The sequence below is a fragment of the Nylanderia fulva genome, unplaced genomic scaffold, assembly GCF_048542155.1.
Source record: "Nylanderia fulva isolate GAGA-0341 unplaced genomic scaffold, ASM4854215v1 Scaffold64, whole genome shotgun sequence".
NCBI classification, from domain to species: Eukaryota; Metazoa; Arthropoda; class Insecta; order Hymenoptera; family Formicidae; genus Nylanderia; species Nylanderia fulva.
Genome location: NW_028190742.1, coordinates 724625 through 743509, shown reverse-complemented (window position 1 = coordinate 743509; position 18885 = coordinate 724625). Strand labels below are relative to the sequence as shown.

Sequence of the window (18885 nt, the reverse complement as noted above, 5' to 3'; positions counted from 1 at the left end):
CAGCAATTGAACATGCAATGGACTAGGACTGACGGTGACTCCGTTGGCTCGCCGGCCTATACAGTGCTTCCGGTGCCCATGCCTTTGGACCATTCTGTCTAATAGGTGTGGCTCGGAGATCGATCGCAGTGCTTGCGCTTAGTAGTGTGGAAAGGAGGGGCATTCGGCAGCGAAATGCGAAGCGCCCGCCTCACTGTGTGCCCTGCAGCATCAGCGGGAAGCCGGCGAACCATCGCGCGGGTTCAAGGTGTGCGCGAGGAAGGTGCGTGCCTCCTCGCAGAGACTTGGTCGGCGGCAGGGAGTCTGGTTCCCTCTGGGCGAAGGCAGAACTCCAGGGCGCCCTGACGGGGGGACTGAGGAGAGGGTCCCCAGCCCAGTAGCGGGTCCGTAGGGGATTCGCGGGGGGGCGACAGAGTGTGTCGAGGGGTGCGTCTGTTGCATCCTCCTGTGCCCGACGGAGTTAATGTCGGATTAGTACTTTGTCTAATATTGTTATGAGGGCTGCGGGCCTTACTGCTCCCCAGTAAAATGGGGACCTTTGGCCCGGTTACGCCCTCTGTCCTTAGTCCGTTTTTATGTTTAGTAGGTAGCGGATGGGCTGCGGGGGGTCCGGGGAGTTTGCCGAGAGGCGCCTCCGTGGCTCCTCGCTCCCGCCAAGTAAATGTCTGTGTTGTGTATTGTATACAATGTGAGGTGGACGTCCATTCGTCCACCCCCCTCTATTTGTGTCGGCCATAGTGCCTTTACTGTGGATGGCCTTTGTGCCTCAATGTGGGCTCTTTAGGAGCTGGCCTGTGGCCACTAGTTGGTTTTCATTGTGGTTGTGTATATGTAACCGTCGAGTTTGTGATGTCCTGTGACGTCAATTCATGTTGGGGTGGATGACTGCGGTCATCTCGCCACCCCTGGTCGGCAGGAAGAAAGTGGGGGCTCCAATTCCATTGCACGTCGACCACGGGATGGTCGGGAGTGGGCTGATAGCCCGGCTCACTCCTCTTTACCCTCTCGGGTGAGAGCATTGGACGGGTCAACTCTTTCCAGTTGCCCGGGATGTGTCCTTAACAGGACCAGGTCATGGGTGTCCACCGTGAAGTAATGCGTTAGCGGGTTCCGCGTGGACAATACCGTTAACGACCAGGGGCTATAATCAGGTTTTAGGCTTGGTTAGCCCCGTCCAATAGTCCTTCGGGATACTATGGGCGGGAATCCGCCAAGAAGCCTCCGGGCCCTCCCTCAAGGTCAGGACGCGAAGTTTGGTTGCAAATTTCCTGACTTAAAAAAAAAAAAAAAAAAAGATCTGACGTGTCAATCCCCTCAGGGCACTACGGACTCATCCCCGTAGTGTACGGGTTGTCGCAATCCCGAGGTACCCGGAGCTGTGGAGATGCTGGTGATGGATGAACGGGGTGTGATGGGCGTGCAGGCCCTAAAAAGGACTTGTCCACTGCACTAGGTGAAGGAAAAACACTGACCTTAACACCCGGAGGGGAGGCCCCGTTTAGCTGTGTAAGGCAACCTCCCTAAGGGGAAGGAAAACCCCTGACAGAAAAAACCAATTTCTTTTTCAGTTTATGATGACGTCCGAAAAAGAAGAGATCTGTCTAGGGTCGGTAACTAGGAACCGGCGTGGGTGGGGGTGTAGGCCTGGCTCTCCCCTCGTCGTCATCGAGTAAACGGGTTGTCCCTGAGTTGCCGGCTGGACTCAGGGATTTGTTCGCTACAGTGCCGAGAAGGGTAATCAACGAGGTCGAACTAGAGTTGATTGACTTAGTGACCTACTGGGAGGAACGCGATCCAAGTGTCGATCCGAAGGAACTCGCGCTGTGTTTTCAGCCGAGTCCTTCGGGACGAAGAAGTGAGTGTTTTTCCGCCCTCTTGGCATGTATCGCAGATTGGCGATGCAATATCAGGGAGTTTCTTCAACAGGTGTTCTCGCGGTCAGACCCGGTACTGCGTGTCCCACGTGTGTGTGGACGCTATGGACCTGACAGACGCTAAATGTGCGTCGGGTTCTTTAGTGTGTACGCCAGTGGGTTCCGAGAGTGACTGCTCACAGCATCTTCGGTCGCCGGAGATGGTGCGTGGGGCCAGTGGAGATGAGGACCAGCATGCTGCAAGACCCTCTGTCCTCTCCATCTCGTCTCCTTCTTCAGCTGAGGACGTGATGGACGTGGAGTGGCAGCCCTCAGACAGGAGGGCTGCTGATCGGACGAAAGCAGTACTCCAGGTCTGAACCAGGTAAGTCCAAAGCAAAAAAAGAAACGCGGGGTCGTCCCAAAAAGACCGGGGACTATGTTGGTTTGGCTGAGGCCAAGGAGCGTCTCAATCAGGCTACTGAACGAGAGCTCCAATTGGCGGACATCCGAGGCTCCTGGACCCCAATTTTGGACCTGAGTTGTCTGCGGTGGGTTCGGAGAACATTCCGTCAGGCGAGGCTTTCCGGGCTAGCCTGCGGAATGTCACCAACCTGAACTCAAGCAGGTTGGTGGAGGTGTCTGCTTCCCAAGTGGAGAAGGCGGCCGAGGTTTCTGGTCTCGATCCAATCGTGGCCAGGGATCTACGGATCTCTTCGATGAGACTGGGGGAGCATCTTTCACGAGATGGAGGGGCGTATTGTCCTCGAGGCTGACCCCCATATTGAAGCTCTCCGGAGCAAAATCTGGGGCTTAGGGAGAGGATTTCGGCTCTCGAGCGGGATCGTGACAGGGTGGCTGGCGAGATGGCTGCCGTCCGAGCTGTCATGCCGCAGCTGGAGGATGCGGCCTTCTACGGAATTCTGAAGAAGGCCCCGAAGAAGAGACGGCGTGTGGAAGCCTCTCCGGAATCCCAAAGGACGAGACAGAGCGAGAGGAGGTGCTAACCGGGGTCGCACCCTCTTACGGTTGCGGACCTCTCGGCTATCCTCGACAGGGAGGCTTGCCGACATTAGGGGTCGACGTTGCATCCGGCGGTTTGCGGCCCTTGCTTGCGGGGCGTCTTGGGGTCCTCTCAACTGGAGGGGTTCCCATGAGTGCGCCCTCAACGAGCCAAGGTGTGGAGGCTCGTGGTTCCGGGGTCTGGTCCACGTGGCTGGGGGCTCCGCCGCTTCCGCATCTGCGGAGGTTCCGGCGGATGTCCCCTGGCCCCGGGCCCTCCAAAAAGGGTGGGAGGCGACGTCGTAGGCGTGGGCCTAGACGAGCCTCCTCTAAAGATGAGCTGCTCCTTCGGGCACTTCCGCCAAGAAGGAGAAGCGGGTCTGTCCTCCTCCCAGGTCCCCTTCTAAGTCGGTGGTTTTCGCTGACGGGGGAGGGGAAGAAGGAAACGTATGCGTCGGTTCTCTCTAAGGCTATGAGGGAGATCGATCTGCCCAGTTTGGGGATCGCAAACTCCCGATTGCGCCGAGGAGTGACGGGTAGCATTCTAGTGTCTATCCCGGGTAAGGACTCTGCGAGTAAGGCGGATGCATTGTCGGGCGAGCTCCGCAGACTGTTCTCGTCTGATGGTGATGTGAGGGTTGGCCGCCCCTCCCGCATGGAGGAGTTACGTGTTCGGGGAGATACTGGCCTTCATGAGGAGAGAGGAGATCTTGGCTTCCGTGGCAAGTGTCGGGCGGAGGCGGCGTTGCGGATTAAAGGCGGAGAGAGATCCGTATGTGTCCCAAATCCAGGGTTGGATCCCTGTGGATCCGTTGTCCGGTGGGGGGCTGCGCGCAGATTGGGAATATTGGGTAGCATTGATATGCGGTGGACGAGGCTGACGATCACTGCGTTGGCTCGTCGGCCCATACAATGCTACAGGTGCCATGCCTTTGGACATTCGTTCAATAGGTGTGGCTCCGAGGTTGTTCGCAGCAACGCTGCTTCAGGTGTGGAAAGGAGGGACATCAGGCGGCTAGGTGTGAGGCGCCGCTCCGCTGTGTGTCTTGCGAGACCGATGGTAGGCGTGCGGACCACCGTGCAGGCTCAAACGCCTGTGCTAGGAAACTGGTGCCCCCTCGTAGGACGGATGTAGGTGGGGAAGGCGTTCCCTCGAGACGCAGGCAGACGTCTGGGGCGTCCTGACGGAGGGTTTCGGGGTGAGACTATTAGCCCAACACCGGCCCCTCGGGGGTTGGGGTGGAGCGGCGGAGTGCCTCGAGAGGCGCGTCTGTGGCTTCCTCTTGCGCACCGACGGAGTTAATGTCTGATTCGTGATTGTCTAATGTTGTTATGTGAGCTGCGGCCATGCTGTTCCCCAGTAAAATGGGGACCTTTGGCTCGGTTACGCCCTCTGTTCTTGGTTGTCTCTGTTAGTAGGTAGCGGCGATGGGTTTGGAGTGTCGGGGAGGTTGCCGAAAGGTGACTCCGCGGCCTCTTGGTCCGTGCCAGGTTTATGTTTGTCTTAGTTCTTTGTCTTGCGTCAATGGGTGGTGTGAACATCTCTCACCACCCTTTACTTGTGGTCGGCCATTGTGCCTCCGATGTGGCCCCTAGCGGGCTGGGCCTGTGGCCCTTACTTGGTCTGTTGTGGATTGTGTATATATGCGTATACATGTTTGTCCACGTGTAGTTGGTGACGTCCTATGATGTCAATTTATGTGGGGTTAGATGACTGCGGTCATCTCGCCAACCAGACTGGCAGGGAAAGGAGTGGGGGCTCCAATCTCATTGCACGTCGGCCTCGGGATGGCCGGGGGTGAGCTGATAGCCCGGCTCCCCCCTATTTACCCTCTCGGGGTGAGGGTATTGGACGGGTCAACTCTTCCAGTTGCCCGGGAATGTGTCCTTAACAGGACCAGGTCATGGGTGTCCACCGTGAAGTAATGCGTTAGCGGTTCCGCGGTGGACATACCCGTCAACGACCAGGGGCTATAGTCAGGTTTTAGGCTGGTACCACCGTCCGATAGTCCTATACTACGGGCGGGAATCCGCCACGAAGCCTCCTGGCCCTCCCTCAAGGGTCAGGACGCGAAGTTTGGTTGGCAAATTTCCTGACTTAAAAAAAAAAAAAAAGGATCTGACGTGTCAATCCAGGCTTGGATCCGACGTCTTCGTCCCCGTCGGTGGCTGTTTCGGCTGCCGGGGGGGTGGGGGGCCCGGGTCCTGGGGGGGTTTGTGTGTCCGACCCTACTGGTTCCGGACCGGATGTTCGGCGGGGCCGTTAGCGCGGGCTGCACGCGTTCCGAGTACGTCGGCGGTGCAGCTCGTTTCGACGGGAGGCAGGTCCTACTCGGACATTTTGAGGGAGGCGAAGTCGCGCGTCGACCCTGAGAAGTTGGGCATTGGCCCGATGTCAATGCGTTTTGGTGTGACTGGGGGTCTACTTCTGCAGGTCCCTGGAAAAGGCACGGTGGAAAAGGCCGACTTACTTGCAGGTAAGCTGCGAGAGGTCTTTTCGGAGAAGGACGTGGTGGTCCTCCCGTCCCCAGAAAACCACGGAGCTTAGGCTCCGTGGACTATGGGGGAGGGGATCACCACGCGCGAAGAAATATTAGAGGCGTTGGTGTCTCTGGGGGGATGCAGCGCGGGGGATTTCCGGATTGGTTTGATCCGGCCTCTGCCGCGGTCCCCTTGGAGCACAGTATGGGTGCGCTGCCCGGTGGCAATTGGTCGTAAAGCCTTGCTGGCGGGTAGCGTAAAAGTAGGATGGAACACCCTGGGGGTGGAGCTGCTTAGCGCCCGCCCCTTGAGGTGTTTCAGATGCCTCGAGTTGGGGCATGCGCGGGTGAGCTGCTCGTCTCGGGTGGACCGCTCGCGGTTGTGTTACCGCTGTGGTGTGGAGGGACACCAAGCGGCGGGGTGTGTCGCCACCCCTCGCTGTCCGACTTGTGCGGACGGCGGGAGGTCGGCTGACCATGTCCTGGGTGGGCAAGGGTGCGTTTCGCTCCCCCCTCCGCCCGGGCAACGCAACACCGGGACGATAGACAGGCGCCGGCCTCCGGGTTGTCCTGATGGGGGACGGCCTATGGAGACCGAGGCTGCCTCGGCGCGCGCGCGGGCTCCGGGTCCCCCTGCTGGGGGGGCTCCCGATAGCCCTGAGTGGGTGGGAGTAGACTGCAGTCGGGGGCGGGGGAGGGTCACGGAGAGGTGGCTCCCTGTGCCGTGCTGCAGCTCTGCTCCCAACGTCTAGTGTCGTTTTTGTCCTTCTGTCGTAGTGTGCAGCGGTGGGTGCGGGGAGTTCCGGGGAGGTTGCCGAAAGGTGACTCCGTGGTCTCTCTGCCCCGCCAAGTTCATGTAGTAGTTGGTAGCGGCGATGGGTGTTTGAGCACCGGGGGGTTTGCCGAGAGGTGACTCCGCGGTCTCTTTCACCCGCGCCAAGTTCATGTTTGTTTTAGTTTCGTTGTTGTCCTTCGTTCACAGGTGGGAGTATTATCCTCTCCCACCTTTATTGTGGTTGGCCATTGGGCCTTTTATGTTGGCCCTTCGAGGGCTGGGCCTGTGGCCTTTATTTGGTTTTCAGTTTGTGGACGTGTATATGTTTTGTCCATGTATAGTTGGTGACGTCCTGTGACGTCTTGTGGTTAATGTTCGGGCGGTTTTTACCGCTTCCGTCGGGGACGGCACGGGTGAGGAGTGAGGGCTCCAATCCCATTGCACGCTGTCCCTGGGACGAAGAGAGGGGGTTCGGAACCCGGCTCCCTCTTGCTGCCCTCTCCCAGGTAGGGAGAGTGGCGCGGGAAGAGTATTTCCTGGAAGAAACACCACCTTCTTCCAGGGGGAAGAGCCCCGAAAGGGGTCATGGCCGAGGGTGTCCACTGGAAGTTTATGCGAAAGCGGTTCCCGGTGAACAATACCCGTCAAGGCAAGGGTTTCAGTGAGGTTTTAGGTTTGGGTCAGGCCACCTCCTTCAGAGGTGGAGAATCCCCCACACGCCTTCTGCGCCCTCCCTCAGGGCCCAGTCGGTACGATTTGTTGGTTAAAGCAAATTTCCTCACTATAAAAAAAAAAAAAGGCTTGGATCCGACGGGGTAAAATTTACACCAGGAAGGTAACGGACGGCCTTATCTATGTATTTCTAAGAATTACCAGCGGGTAGATATCGCACAAATATTTCTTGCGAATTAACAATTGCATCATCATCCCACGAACAAAGGGATGATCGGGATATATAATGAGGGCCGATGCAGCTGCCGGGTCATAGTACCACTGGCGAGCGCACGCTCTCTTCATTCGGGGTGCAGAATGTTTGTAATACTATCAAGTGCTTCCGACATTCTCAGTTTAAGTGCCGAACAGTTACAATATATTCCGAAGATTGTTTTACTGCAAAAGTGCGGATATTTCGTAGAGCATTTGTGGGACAAGCTTCCGGAGCATATCAAGACGGATCCGGAGGTTCAGACATATCGTCGCTGCCTCGAACACTACAATCGGCCGTGGATGCGAACGCATATTGACGGTCCAGCACCGATGATCAGGGATTGCAGCGAATGTCAGCGAAAATAGGCTGAGGTTAAAAGTGCGAATAAGTGCCAGACATAAAAAATGGAGAACGCGGTAAAAGATCATTTGAGGTGTTTTGAGAATGTTGAGAGATGGTATAGACATCTCGATGAATGTTATTATGATGAAAAAAAAGATGACCCGTTTCATTTTAAACGTGAAGTGGTGACTTCGGTTGTGCAATTCGTAAGAAATCGCGAACTTGGTGTGCAAAAACCGCATACAAGAGATGTTGCCTATTTCCTGGAAACGCACGAAGACATTTTAAGAGTGACTGGTGGATTATCCAAATGCACCAGATCGTCTAAACGACACAAGCGAGTCGCATGTTATCAGCGTCGCTACAAAAATTGTGCAGAATATTTCACTGTGAACAACCTTTATTTTGCCGACATGGATATGCCTTTACCATCGGTATCATGCAAAACACAATCATCTAATTATGATTCGGACAAGAAATAGAGGAGTCAGATAGGAGAGAACCGAGACCATCACCATTGTCGTCATCATCATCATCGTCAGATTACTTGTTGCAGCCTATTTATTTGTCTGATTAAATAGGTGTACAACATATGTGATATCAACGTGTTCTGAGAGAGTAGATATGTCTTCGCGGAAGGTGTAAACATGTCGATAGACAACAGCCGCTATTTTTTGTTTCGACGAAGATCATCTTTCGGAGATAATAGCAAATCTTTCGGAGATAATTGCATCATACGTTGAAGAACAAAGGAATGATCGGGGTAAAAAATAATAATGTACAAAGAAAAAAATAATGTACAAAGAAAAAAATAATAATGTACAAAGAAAAAAAATATTGAATAAAATATACATTTTATTAAAATAAAAAAATGTTTTTCCTCCTCTCGCCACAGCATCCCTCTCCCGCAAAATCCAGACTTGGATCTCTCTCTCGACGCGAGCTACCGACTCTCTCGCCACAGCATCGCTCTCACCACAAAATCTAGGCTTGGATCTCGCTCTCGCCGCGAGCCGCGCGTTGCCTCTCTCTCGTTCCGACGGGAGAGCGCGTATACCGCCGCGCGCTACCTCTCTCTCGCTCCGACGGGAGAGCGCGTATACCGCCGCGCGCTACCTCTCTCTCTCGCTCCGACGGGAGAGCGCGTATATCGCCGCTAAATCCAGGCTTGGATACCCGTCTTCTCTCTCGAAATGCGTGCGTCTCTTTTACTCTTAATGTCGCGTGCGCCTCGTAAGATAAAATTATCGATTCTGCCGCAGCATGGATGTCTTATCTCATAAGATAATAATATCGATTTTTTTTCGCGCGCTGTCTCTTTCTTTTCTAGTGGTTGCTCTCTCGCAAAGTATGTAACGGGTGGCGCGCAAATAAAGTACACCATGATATATACATATAAGTATTTATTTGTCTTATATTTAATACATAATTATATATAAAGTTTTATTACATATTAAAAACTAAAGCCACCAGCTCGCAATCGACAAGTTGGTGCATGTTGAAGGCATTGCTAGCGCGTATCGCATTCGACAATTCTCTCGCATTCGTTACAGTGGATGCAATATTGGAGAATTGAGTATATTTGATATCAACCGTTGCGACGAGCCTCGTCAAACGATCGAACATTATTTCAATACATGAATCGAGCTCGAACATACGATGTAACGTCGATTCGACCATCATTATGCGCACGTCCGCTAATTCGAGACTTATGAGCTTGGTGCCGTTTATCTTGTGAAATCGCACTGTTAGCGGCCCGACACTTATGCAATTATACACATCGTTGTTGGAGGAGAAGTCATTGTTCAGGTAATTGTGAATAGCGTGGCGTTGCTCGTAGAGTCCTTTCCACGTTTCAAGAGATAGTAATAGCTGTTTTCCCCGATGATCTCCTATGGCGAACTCCACATAACTCGGCGGATCCACTCTGATGCCGATTTCGAGGAATTTGAATTCCGTTGCCGTCAATGCGTATCGTCTTCCAAGTATGCGAACCGCACAAGGCTCCAGCGAAACGCTGTAAAAATTAGATAAAAAAGATAAAATAAAATTAAAAGATATAAAATATATAAAAGATACAAAAAAGTTATACTTACTCGTCGCATTTCTTCTCGCACGTTTAAATATCGCACCAATTCCTCGGGTGGTCGAAGATTGCCAAAACTGTCGAAATAGATTGCGCGATTTCCCCTTTTTGCATACGCCACCCAATGAGTGCCAGGACCGTCTGTGCTGTCCAGATTGACGATACCACTCTCATTTTCTCGCGCGCCATTTATCGGTAAATTATTGCGCATAAATACACCTTTAAAATATGGAATGTGCATACGTTTTGCAAGTTGTAGCAATTGCACATTTGTAGTTACACCTTGCGACATTTTTAACGTTTTTTTGAGGTTTTTTTTTCCTCGCTCCTCGTCCATATTTGTAAGGGGCGAGATACAGTCCGCGGTCTTCCATGGCGCGATTGTGGCGTAGTATCTCTTGCAACTGACGTTGCGCGGCTTTTCTGTCGTTTACCGCTTTTGCTACGCCAGCCGCTCCGCCGACCAGGGATCCGAGCGCGCCCAGCATTGGTAAAATCGGTAAAAATCCGCCTCGTTTCGCTGCCGAAAGTACCCTCCTCTTCGTCTTCCTCTTTTTCGTTTTCAAGCCCATGCCGAGCTTCGTCTTGGCCTTCATCGCTGTCCAGACAACTGCGGCCGCGGCTCTCTCGAGACTCGAGTCTTTCGCAACGATGCGAGTTTTCGCTTTCTCGGCGAGTACCTTATCCGCCGCGTGTCTCTCGGTGAGTTCGCTGCTCCGAGAGTACGCTATATCGTGTTTACGGCACGCCGCGTCCAATGGGTTGACACCTTGATCACCTCTAGCCAATCGCTTTTCCAAACGAGTTCCCGGGCCGCAAAATTGATAGCCGGGAATATGAAGCTCGACCGGAAGTGCGTTTATCGCACGATTTAATACACCTGTGCCTATTTTCGTTGACATCCGTTGCAATCTCTAGACATTACTGAGCAAAGCGCGAGTCCGCGCAGCTATAAATAGGCGGACGTTGGAGGTCAAATCGGGAGTGAGAAAATGAAATTCGTGCAACAACCTCTGACGATACGAGTGATGAATTACGACGACAGAGTACGCTGCAGTGTGAACGAAGGTGTGCGCAAACACGGTACGATGCTACCGACAACTATACGCGCGATCGTTTGCGGCCCCTCAAACTGCGGTAAAACCAACGTGTTGATAAGCCTGCTGGAAAGTCCGCACGGTGTGCGTTTCGAGAACGTGTACGTGTACTCGAAATCGCTGCAACAGCCGAAATATCGCTATTTGGAAGATTTATTGACACCGATTGACAAAATCGGCTACTTTACATTCTCCAATAACAGTGACGTCATTCCACCGAGCGAGGCATGTCCAAATTCAATTTTTGTCTTTGATGACGTGGCATGCGACAAGCAAGATACGATAAGAGAGTACTTCTCAATGGGGCGCCACTCGAACATCGACTGCTTCTATCTCTGTCAGACATACGCGAGAATACCGAAACATCTTATACGCGACAACGCGAACCTGCTAATCCTATTTAAACAGGACGCCACCAATTTGAAGCACGTGTACAACGATCACGTGAATACCGACATGTCGTATGAGGATTTCAGTGAGTTATGTCGTACATGTTGGCAACAAAAGTATGGATTTCTAGTGATAGACAAGGACAGCTCGCTTACGAACGGGCGATACAGAAAAGGATTTAACGAGTTCGCGATACCGCAGAGCCATTAGTCGTCGCCAACAATCCTCCCGGTCGAGAGAAACTCTAGAGTGCTGCCGATATGGCTGATAATATTCGCGAGCGTGAAAAGGTTGCCAAGGAGATTGCGAAGACGGCCGAATCAATCCGCAAGAAACACCGCGCTCTGAAGACCGGAAAGATCGATGATGATATCGCCGTCAAGACTCACTTTAAACCTATTATCGAGCCGCTACAAAAGATTGTCGACAACGCGACGATTTCGGTGAAAAACGAGCCTAACACCGACGACGACGACGGTGTGAAGATCGAGACACAGTATGAGGGGGAGACACCGAAAAAAAGAAAACATAAAACTATCAAGCGATATAAAGAGGAAGAGGAGGAATTGAAAAAGAGAAAATATGATATTTCGAAGCCATTGGACGCTTCACTGTCGATAACCTTTACACCGATAAGCGCACAACCTGTGATACCCAAAGCATTCGTAGACGAAAATGTTTTGGAAACCACGCGTAACCTGTCCGAAATACCCCTTCGACACTGGTTAAGATCGCCGGAAGGTCGACAAATGATGCGAAAGAATTTGGGGCCATTAGGACGAGAATACATGGACGCTCTCCTCGGTGCTGATGAGAAGAAAGAAATTGATAATGTATACGGAGTCTATTTCGGCGAGAATGAAATGCGGCTCGGCAGCAAGCGATTTGCGATTGACAAAGATGACAATATAATCATAGGCGACACGCGGTACATTGGAACGCCCGGATTGTACGAGTTGATCTTCAAGAAAAAACCCGATTACCAGGAGGACGATTTGCAAAAATACAAGCACATATTATTGGCGACAAACGTGCATAAACGCAATTTTGATGCGCAAGGTCGTGTGAAGAGTAGCAAGGGGGACAAGTACAAATATATAATCGCACCGTTGACGCGGGTGGAGAGCCCAAAATCTGGCACTGGAATGCCTCGCGCTATGACGCTAACCGACAATAAGATTGATTACGTGCACTGGGACAACCCCAACGAGCTAGTGGATCGCCTACGATTGCTCGACGCTTCGCGCCAAGCCGGCAACAACGCGCACGACAACGAGATCCTGTCGATCATCGAGGAACTGCGGGAAGCGGGCATTATTATAAATTAAACGGGGTCCCGGCAATCTATTCAGTCCATCGCGTGACACTCTACAAAGCATTGCAAAAAAATGTCTATCAATAAATTTGGATTATTCGAGAGGAGAATTGATACAAACGGCGATCATTGGCACACATTGATGAGAAGATGTGTGCGTAAAAACGCTCTATGTCGCGTCGCTGCAGATTTTGACGCGAGATCGCGCAAGATTCGTGTAGCGCAACCTGAGGCGGATACCGATGCCGTCAACAAATTGTACCTGGAAGAGTGCTTTAAAACATTGATGGTCCAACAGAAAGAGTTAGATGAGAAGCTGGCTTCGTTAGAGAAGGATGTACGAGCGTTGGAGACTGCGATAAAAGAACTTTTGCGTGCGCCAAACACTATCTCAGACATCTAATGAGCGGTTGGCTCGGAAACGTCTATCAAACAGTTGTGAAACGTCTAGAAGGGATTCTCGAGTGGTTACGATCGACGTGCTACCAAACAACAATGAGTGGCAACAATGAACGACTCGGAAGCAGCAGCTGTGAACGACCCGGAAGCAGCAGTGAACGACCTGGAAACGGTGGTGAACGCGACCGCTACGATCGAGGTTACGATCATGTCAAACAGGGTTGCGAACGAGGCTACGAACAAGTCCTTAAAGGTTACATACAAGGCTATCACCAACTCAGTAAGGGTTGCGAACAGGTCAGGGACGGTTACGATCGATTCAAAAGCGGACTGCGAACGGATCAGAAACGACTGTGAAAAAGGTTGCAAACGAGTCAAAGACGATTTTCAAATGGGTCAAGGACGGGAGTGAACAACGCTATAACGACTACCTAACCCGAAAGAACCCCGAAACAACGTGGTACGAACGTAAAAAAACCCCGAAACAACGTGGTACGAACGTGAAAGAACCCCGAAACAACGTGAATGAACCCCGAAACAACGTGAACGAACCCCGAAACAACGTGAACGAACCCCGAAACAACGTGAAAGAACCCCGAAACAACGTGAAAGAACCCCGAAACAACGTGAACGAACCCCGAAACAACGTGAAAGAACCCCGAAACAACGTGAAAGAACCCCGAAACAACGTGAACGAACCCCGAAACAACGTGAAAGAACCCCGAAACAACGTGAACGAACCCCGAAACAACGTGAACGAACACCGAAACAACGTGAAAGAACACCGAAACAACGTGGTACGAACGTGAAAGAACACCAAAACAACGTGGTACGAACGTGAAAGAACGAGAATGAATAGTGAAAATAACAACGAGCAACATAGTTTGGAGAGAAGGCAGTTGGTAAACGAGTTGCACGCGTCAGCGAGAAAAAATTTCCCTCGAAGGCATGTCATAGTGCGAGGATACGATGATCTGTGGCAAGCCGACATTGTCGAGATGCGTCCGTACTCCCGTTTCAACAGAGGTTACCACTACATACTCACCGTCATCGATGTGCTGAGCAAGTATGCGTGGGCTGTACCACTCAAGAGTAAAGGAGGAAGCGAGACAGCTGACGCAATCGCTGAGATAATTCGAGACAGCAAGAGATGTCCGAAAAACATGCAAACCGATAACGGGAAGGAATTTTACAACGCCGATGTGCAACGACTTATGCGAAAACATGACATTAATCACTATTCGACATATTCGGTATTGAAGGCGTCGGTCGTCGAGCGATTCAATCGCACGCTAAAGAACGACATGTGGAAGATGTTTACGCTGAATGGCACTTACAAGTGGTTCGACATACTGCCACGCCTCGTATCAGATTACAACGGACGCAAGCATCGAACGATTGGTATGCGACCCGCCGACGTTACCCCCGCGATCGCCGAAAGACTCTTGGCTACCGTGTACAATCGTGTAAAAATCGCGGGCCCGGCAAAGTTCAAAGTAGGTGATCAGGTACGCGTCAGCAAGTACAAACAACTTTTCGAGAAGGGTTACACGCCAAATTGGACAACCGAGGTGTTTAAGATTGTTAAAGTGCAGCATACTAATCCCGTAACATATCTTCTCGAGGATTATCGCAAGACATCTATCGCTGGAGCGTTTTACGAGCACGAGCTGCATCGCGCAAATTGTCCGGATGTGTACCTCGTGGAGTAAATACTGCGCAGGAGGGGTGACGAGGTTTACGTGAAATGGCTGGGATTCGACAGTTCGCACAACTCTTAGATACATAAAAACAATGTTATTTAACGTATTTTATTCAATCATTGTATAACATAATATATATATTGTATACCATATATAAAATATATAACAAAAAATATATATACTTTTCATTAATACATCCTCACAATATAATACATATAATAAATATAATAAATATAATAAATATAATAAGTATAATAAATATAATAAATATAATAAATATAATTTACAACGGTATTCTATAATGTCCCCACGGCAAGGTGTCAGTCGACTCAGGTACGACATACCATTTGTCGTCGTAGGGACTTAGAGCAATTTTTGTCTCGCTGACGGTATACACTTTATGTAATTTCGATCTTATGCATGACTGCTGACGCGTCCTTTCTATTTCATCATTAAGGCAACGCGTATAATCGTCGAATGTTATACTACGCGCTACGATGTTATTTTTGACACCTTTTGCCTTTTTAGTGTCTTTTTTACCGTCCACCCGCAAAGCATACATTTTTGCTCTAAGCCCGACAAATTCGGTCATTATCGCGCCGTTATTCTCATCTTTCATCAGACCCGGCACCTTTTTATTCGCGAGCGGTATACGCATTATTCGCGGCGTAGTCGCTGGTATCGAATCGAGCGATATCGCGTTTCAAATTTTCATAGACATCTTGACATTTAATTTGATATATTAAACTGTCCGTGTCGGTGTACATTACTCTACAATTGTCACGATAGAGCGGTGACATGTATTCGTGATGAAATTCATAAAGGCATACTTTAGATATGTCGAGTATGCACATGCCGACGTAGATTGGTTTGTAGATTTTAACTTCGAGTTTGCGTAATTCAATTGCAACTAATTTTTCCGAAAATATGCTAGTACTATGAAAATTTGGTTTCGCGATCATTGCCTCTGGACCGTACCGTCCGTCCTATTTTGTTAATAATTTTACATCCACATGATTGCGCACATTTTCCATCGTCTTGCCAAATACCGCATTATTCATCAATTTATATAAATTTTTTTCAAAATCGTTTTTTGCATGTGTTCTAAACTGCGTGTTGAGTTCGATGTATTTTTGCAGCCACGCTGACTGCGTGAATTGTAGTATGCGGTATATTTTTGTTATGCGTAGTCCGTGGCGCGTGCACTGCTGTAGATTACAATAGTGTATCACGTAGCGCTTCTTATCGCAAAGCGTTGCGAGGAGTTTATACTTCCGCTTGCCGGGCGGCTTATCGCGCGTCGGGCAAAACGGTAGGTCAATGTGCGTGTCATGAAGATGCCGCGGATACTCTAAATCTACTTCGAGAACATAGCCTATAGGCGAATCGAACGCGATAGATGATACGTCAAAATTCGATATATCGTCGACCCACCGAAAATCGGCATACGGCAATGGTTGACACATTGCCCATCCGTACAAATTATTTACATCGAAATACATGAGGTACGATGAGGGTTTCGATGGGTCGTACGATTGCATGTACTTGTTATTAGCCTGTGCAAATCGGCCTGAACATTGACTAAGGCCGCCGCGTATACCCCGTTCGACAAACATTACCATGTCAATGTCTGTTAATAATTCAAATTTTATATTCGTATGTTTTAACATGGCGTCCCATGTATATCCGGGGAGAGTATAATAATACGCGGGATCGAGTCCGTAACTTTTTATACAACTATCGCGAAAATTCTCAAATATATCGGCCAATAACAAGACATCAATTTTTAAATATAAATCGCTATATTCGCCTAGCGTTCGAAGGGAGAATCGGCTCCAGACGGTCTCGGCGTGCGCGTAATCACTCTCGGATACTGTGTTGCCGGTTAAGGAACTGTAAAATGAGTCGCGCGGCGGTAAACATGTGTCTTGTAATCTGTCCACGCAGTCTATGTATTCGTACGGAAAGACGCCCTTCCGTGTCAATAAATTGAATTTTTCACTAGTTAAATTTTGATATTCCGAATGTAAAATTTTTAGTTTTTCTTTATCCAAAAATGACGCTAATTTGTCGAGACTAGCGCTGAGAAATTTGTACGAATCGATAAACCGTAATTTGATATAATTTTTCGAATTATTATCTTGTGTCAATCTAACAGTCTTCGAGAATGAAATGTATTTTTCCTTTGTTATCGGCAGTAATTCGATTTCCCCTTCGAACGCTGTGGCTATGTCCTCGACAATAAAATGTGCGTCGTAGCCGGACAGATTGTGAAAGACTATAGGGATACAAAATGATTCTTTGTAATTTAAGTTACAATTTGAATGCGCAGGACCCCTGTACCGCCCGGTGAGGTGGTAATGATCGCGGACGCGTGTATCGTCTTCGTCAAACGGTTTTTCACAAATGTGACAATGCGTCGCGGTGCGAAATTTTAACCACTCGTCAGGCGTTAAATTTACCATGGGGACATTGGTCGTTAAAATATTTTTTACGCGGATTGCTAAATTTTTAAGCTGTTCGGCGAACCACGCAACGCAATCGACACTACGGCGGGAATTGTACGCGGACAACGAACTGTCGTACAAACACTGTACATAGTACGCGATGCTGAACACTTGATGGTGTTGATGATTTTTGGCATCTTCGGTCTTTGCCAAAACACACTCCAGGTCGGCGTACACTACAAACGGAAGCCGCTCCTTCCTCGTGTAATTGTCGAAGCTGAGCCACTTGTCATTCTCGCTCGGCAGCCGGATAGCGCAGTCGTTCAGTTTCCCGCAATCTTCCATATGCGCCTGCAATTTATCCACCGCTCCGAAATAATGTAGGCATCTGTAAAAATTAATAAATATTTAATGAAAATTTAATTAAAATATAATTTAAGTTTAATATATACTTACCGATCGCAGATATATTTTTGACCATGTTTTTTGCTCAGTTGTGAGCTGACGAGGCGAGACAGATTTTTTATGCACGTGAAATGTCCAACGCTGTTTTCGTCCTCCACGTACAGCAGATTGACGTGCCTGTCCTTCTTTTTTTCCGAAAGACGCAACGGGACGATGTTCTCGTTCTCGATGATGTACATGTTTACGGAGATGTCGTTTGCAAGTTCGAATTTTTTAATTTGATTCACAGTCACTGGAAACTCAATGTTTTGGAGGTTCAGCACTGTGGTGTAATGCGGATAGAAGGATTCTCGTTCCACATGTCTTTCAGCGGGGTACAGAGCGGCCACCACCGACCATGCGAAACACGCATTGTCCGCTGATCGCACATTAACAACCGCTCTCTTTGCCATAATTTTTTGCGGTAATTTGACATGGCACCCTGCGCGCATTGAATTGTACTTATTTACATTCACTGTCAAATCTATTATCCGCGACAATGCCCAGCCGCTATCGCGTTCCTGGAACTCTTCTAGCGATGCTAGCGTGGGCTCGATTACGCGGCGCTCGTACCACTCGTGTACATCGGACGTGCGAAAGAGTTCAAAGTTTCTCGTGTTAATACTTTTATTGGCGCGCTTGTCACCGGACACAAATTCACCGTTGAAAACAGTGTTCACTTTTACACTGATGTGTCTCTGCAGCACATTCTCCACGTTCTCGACTACAATGTCTGCGGCATTTTCCAAAAACTGACGCGGTTCGATGTGGTCTGCGTTAATTATCGCACCGGTCAGTATACGGCTATCGAACGCCGTATCGATTTCGCGCCAAACGAGTCTTTGCGCGTTATTGCCGCCGCCACTGAATCCGCCGCCACTAGGCATGGATTCACCGACATACCGTCTCTGCAAGCGCACCTTTGCACCCTCGAGTCGCGCTATTCTCGCCACCAGAGATTGTCTATGTCCAATCGAGAGACGCGGACGCTTGGCACGGCTGCGTTCTTCCAGCTCTTCGATAAATTCTTCGCACTCTTGCAGCCATCCGAAATATTCGCCCAAGTTAGCAACTTGGCGAGAACGCTCCAACAGGTCGCGCTCAACGTTCTCCATTTTTGTAAAAAATTCACTTTTTCACACTTATAACAAAAAAAAACTTCTTTGCACACTAAACTTTTTTTTTCTTGCACCTCGAATGAAGCGTGCGCTCGCCAGTGGTACTATGGCCCGGCAGCTGCATCGGTCCTCATTATATATCCCGATCATCCCTTTGTTCGCCTTTGATCATCCCATTTGGGATGATGATGCAATTGTTAATTCGCGAGAAATATTTGTGCGATATCTACCCGCTGATAATTCTTAGAAATACATAGATAAGGCCGCCCGTTACCTTCCTGGTGTAAATTTCACCCCGTCGCAAGACACGTCAGATCCTGCGCAAACATGTCGCAATCTGTATGGATCATGTATCAACCCGCTTGATTGTCGGCAAATCTTTTGTTCTTAATAATTCGCAGAATTATCTTATCTTATCTTGGATTTTCGGAGAAAATTTAGATATCGCTGTAATAGATATCGCTGTAATAGATATCTTGGATTTTCAGAGAAAACTTAGATATCCA

At 49.6% G+C, this 18885-nt stretch overlaps 2 protein-coding genes across 2 annotated transcripts; one reads left to right on the top strand and one right to left on the bottom strand.

Annotated features, from left to right (window-relative positions):
- The first annotated feature begins 11675 nt into the window (after positions 1 to 11675).
- LOC146720687 (uncharacterized) lies at positions 11676 to 12281 on the top strand. The gene has a single exon (XM_085488139.1). The coding sequence runs from the start codon at positions 11703 to 11705 to the stop codon at positions 12279 to 12281; it is 579 nt and encodes a 192-aa protein (XP_085344265.1). The 5' UTR covers positions 11676 to 11702.
- Positions 12282 to 16446: 4165 nt separating this feature from the next.
- LOC146720686 (uncharacterized) lies at positions 16447 to 18376 on the bottom strand. Its single transcript, XM_085488146.1, has 3 exons — positions 17274 to 18376; positions 16833 to 17205; positions 16447 to 16452 (listed from the first exon to the last, which is right to left on the bottom strand). Exons 1-3 carry the CDS (start codon positions 18374 to 18376, stop codon positions 16447 to 16449), a joined length of 1482 nt encoding a protein of 493 aa, XP_085344272.1.
- Between the last annotated feature and the right edge of the window lie 509 nt (positions 18377 to 18885).

What these genes read in the sequence shown, in the direction of transcription:
- LOC146720687 (XM_085488139.1), top strand. Translation starts at nt 11,703, where the DNA reads ATGATGCGAAAGAATTTGGGGCCATTAGGACGAGAATACATGGACGCT.
- LOC146720686 (XM_085488146.1), bottom strand. Translation starts at nt 18,376, where the DNA reads ATGGAGAACGTTGAGCGCGACCTGTTGGAGCGTTCTCGCCAAGTTGCT. An exon ending in CAAAAATATATCTGCGATCG is followed by an intron (nt 17,206 to 17,273) that starts GTAAGTATATAT and finishes TAATTTTTACAG; the next exon opens with ATGCCTACATTATTTCGGAG.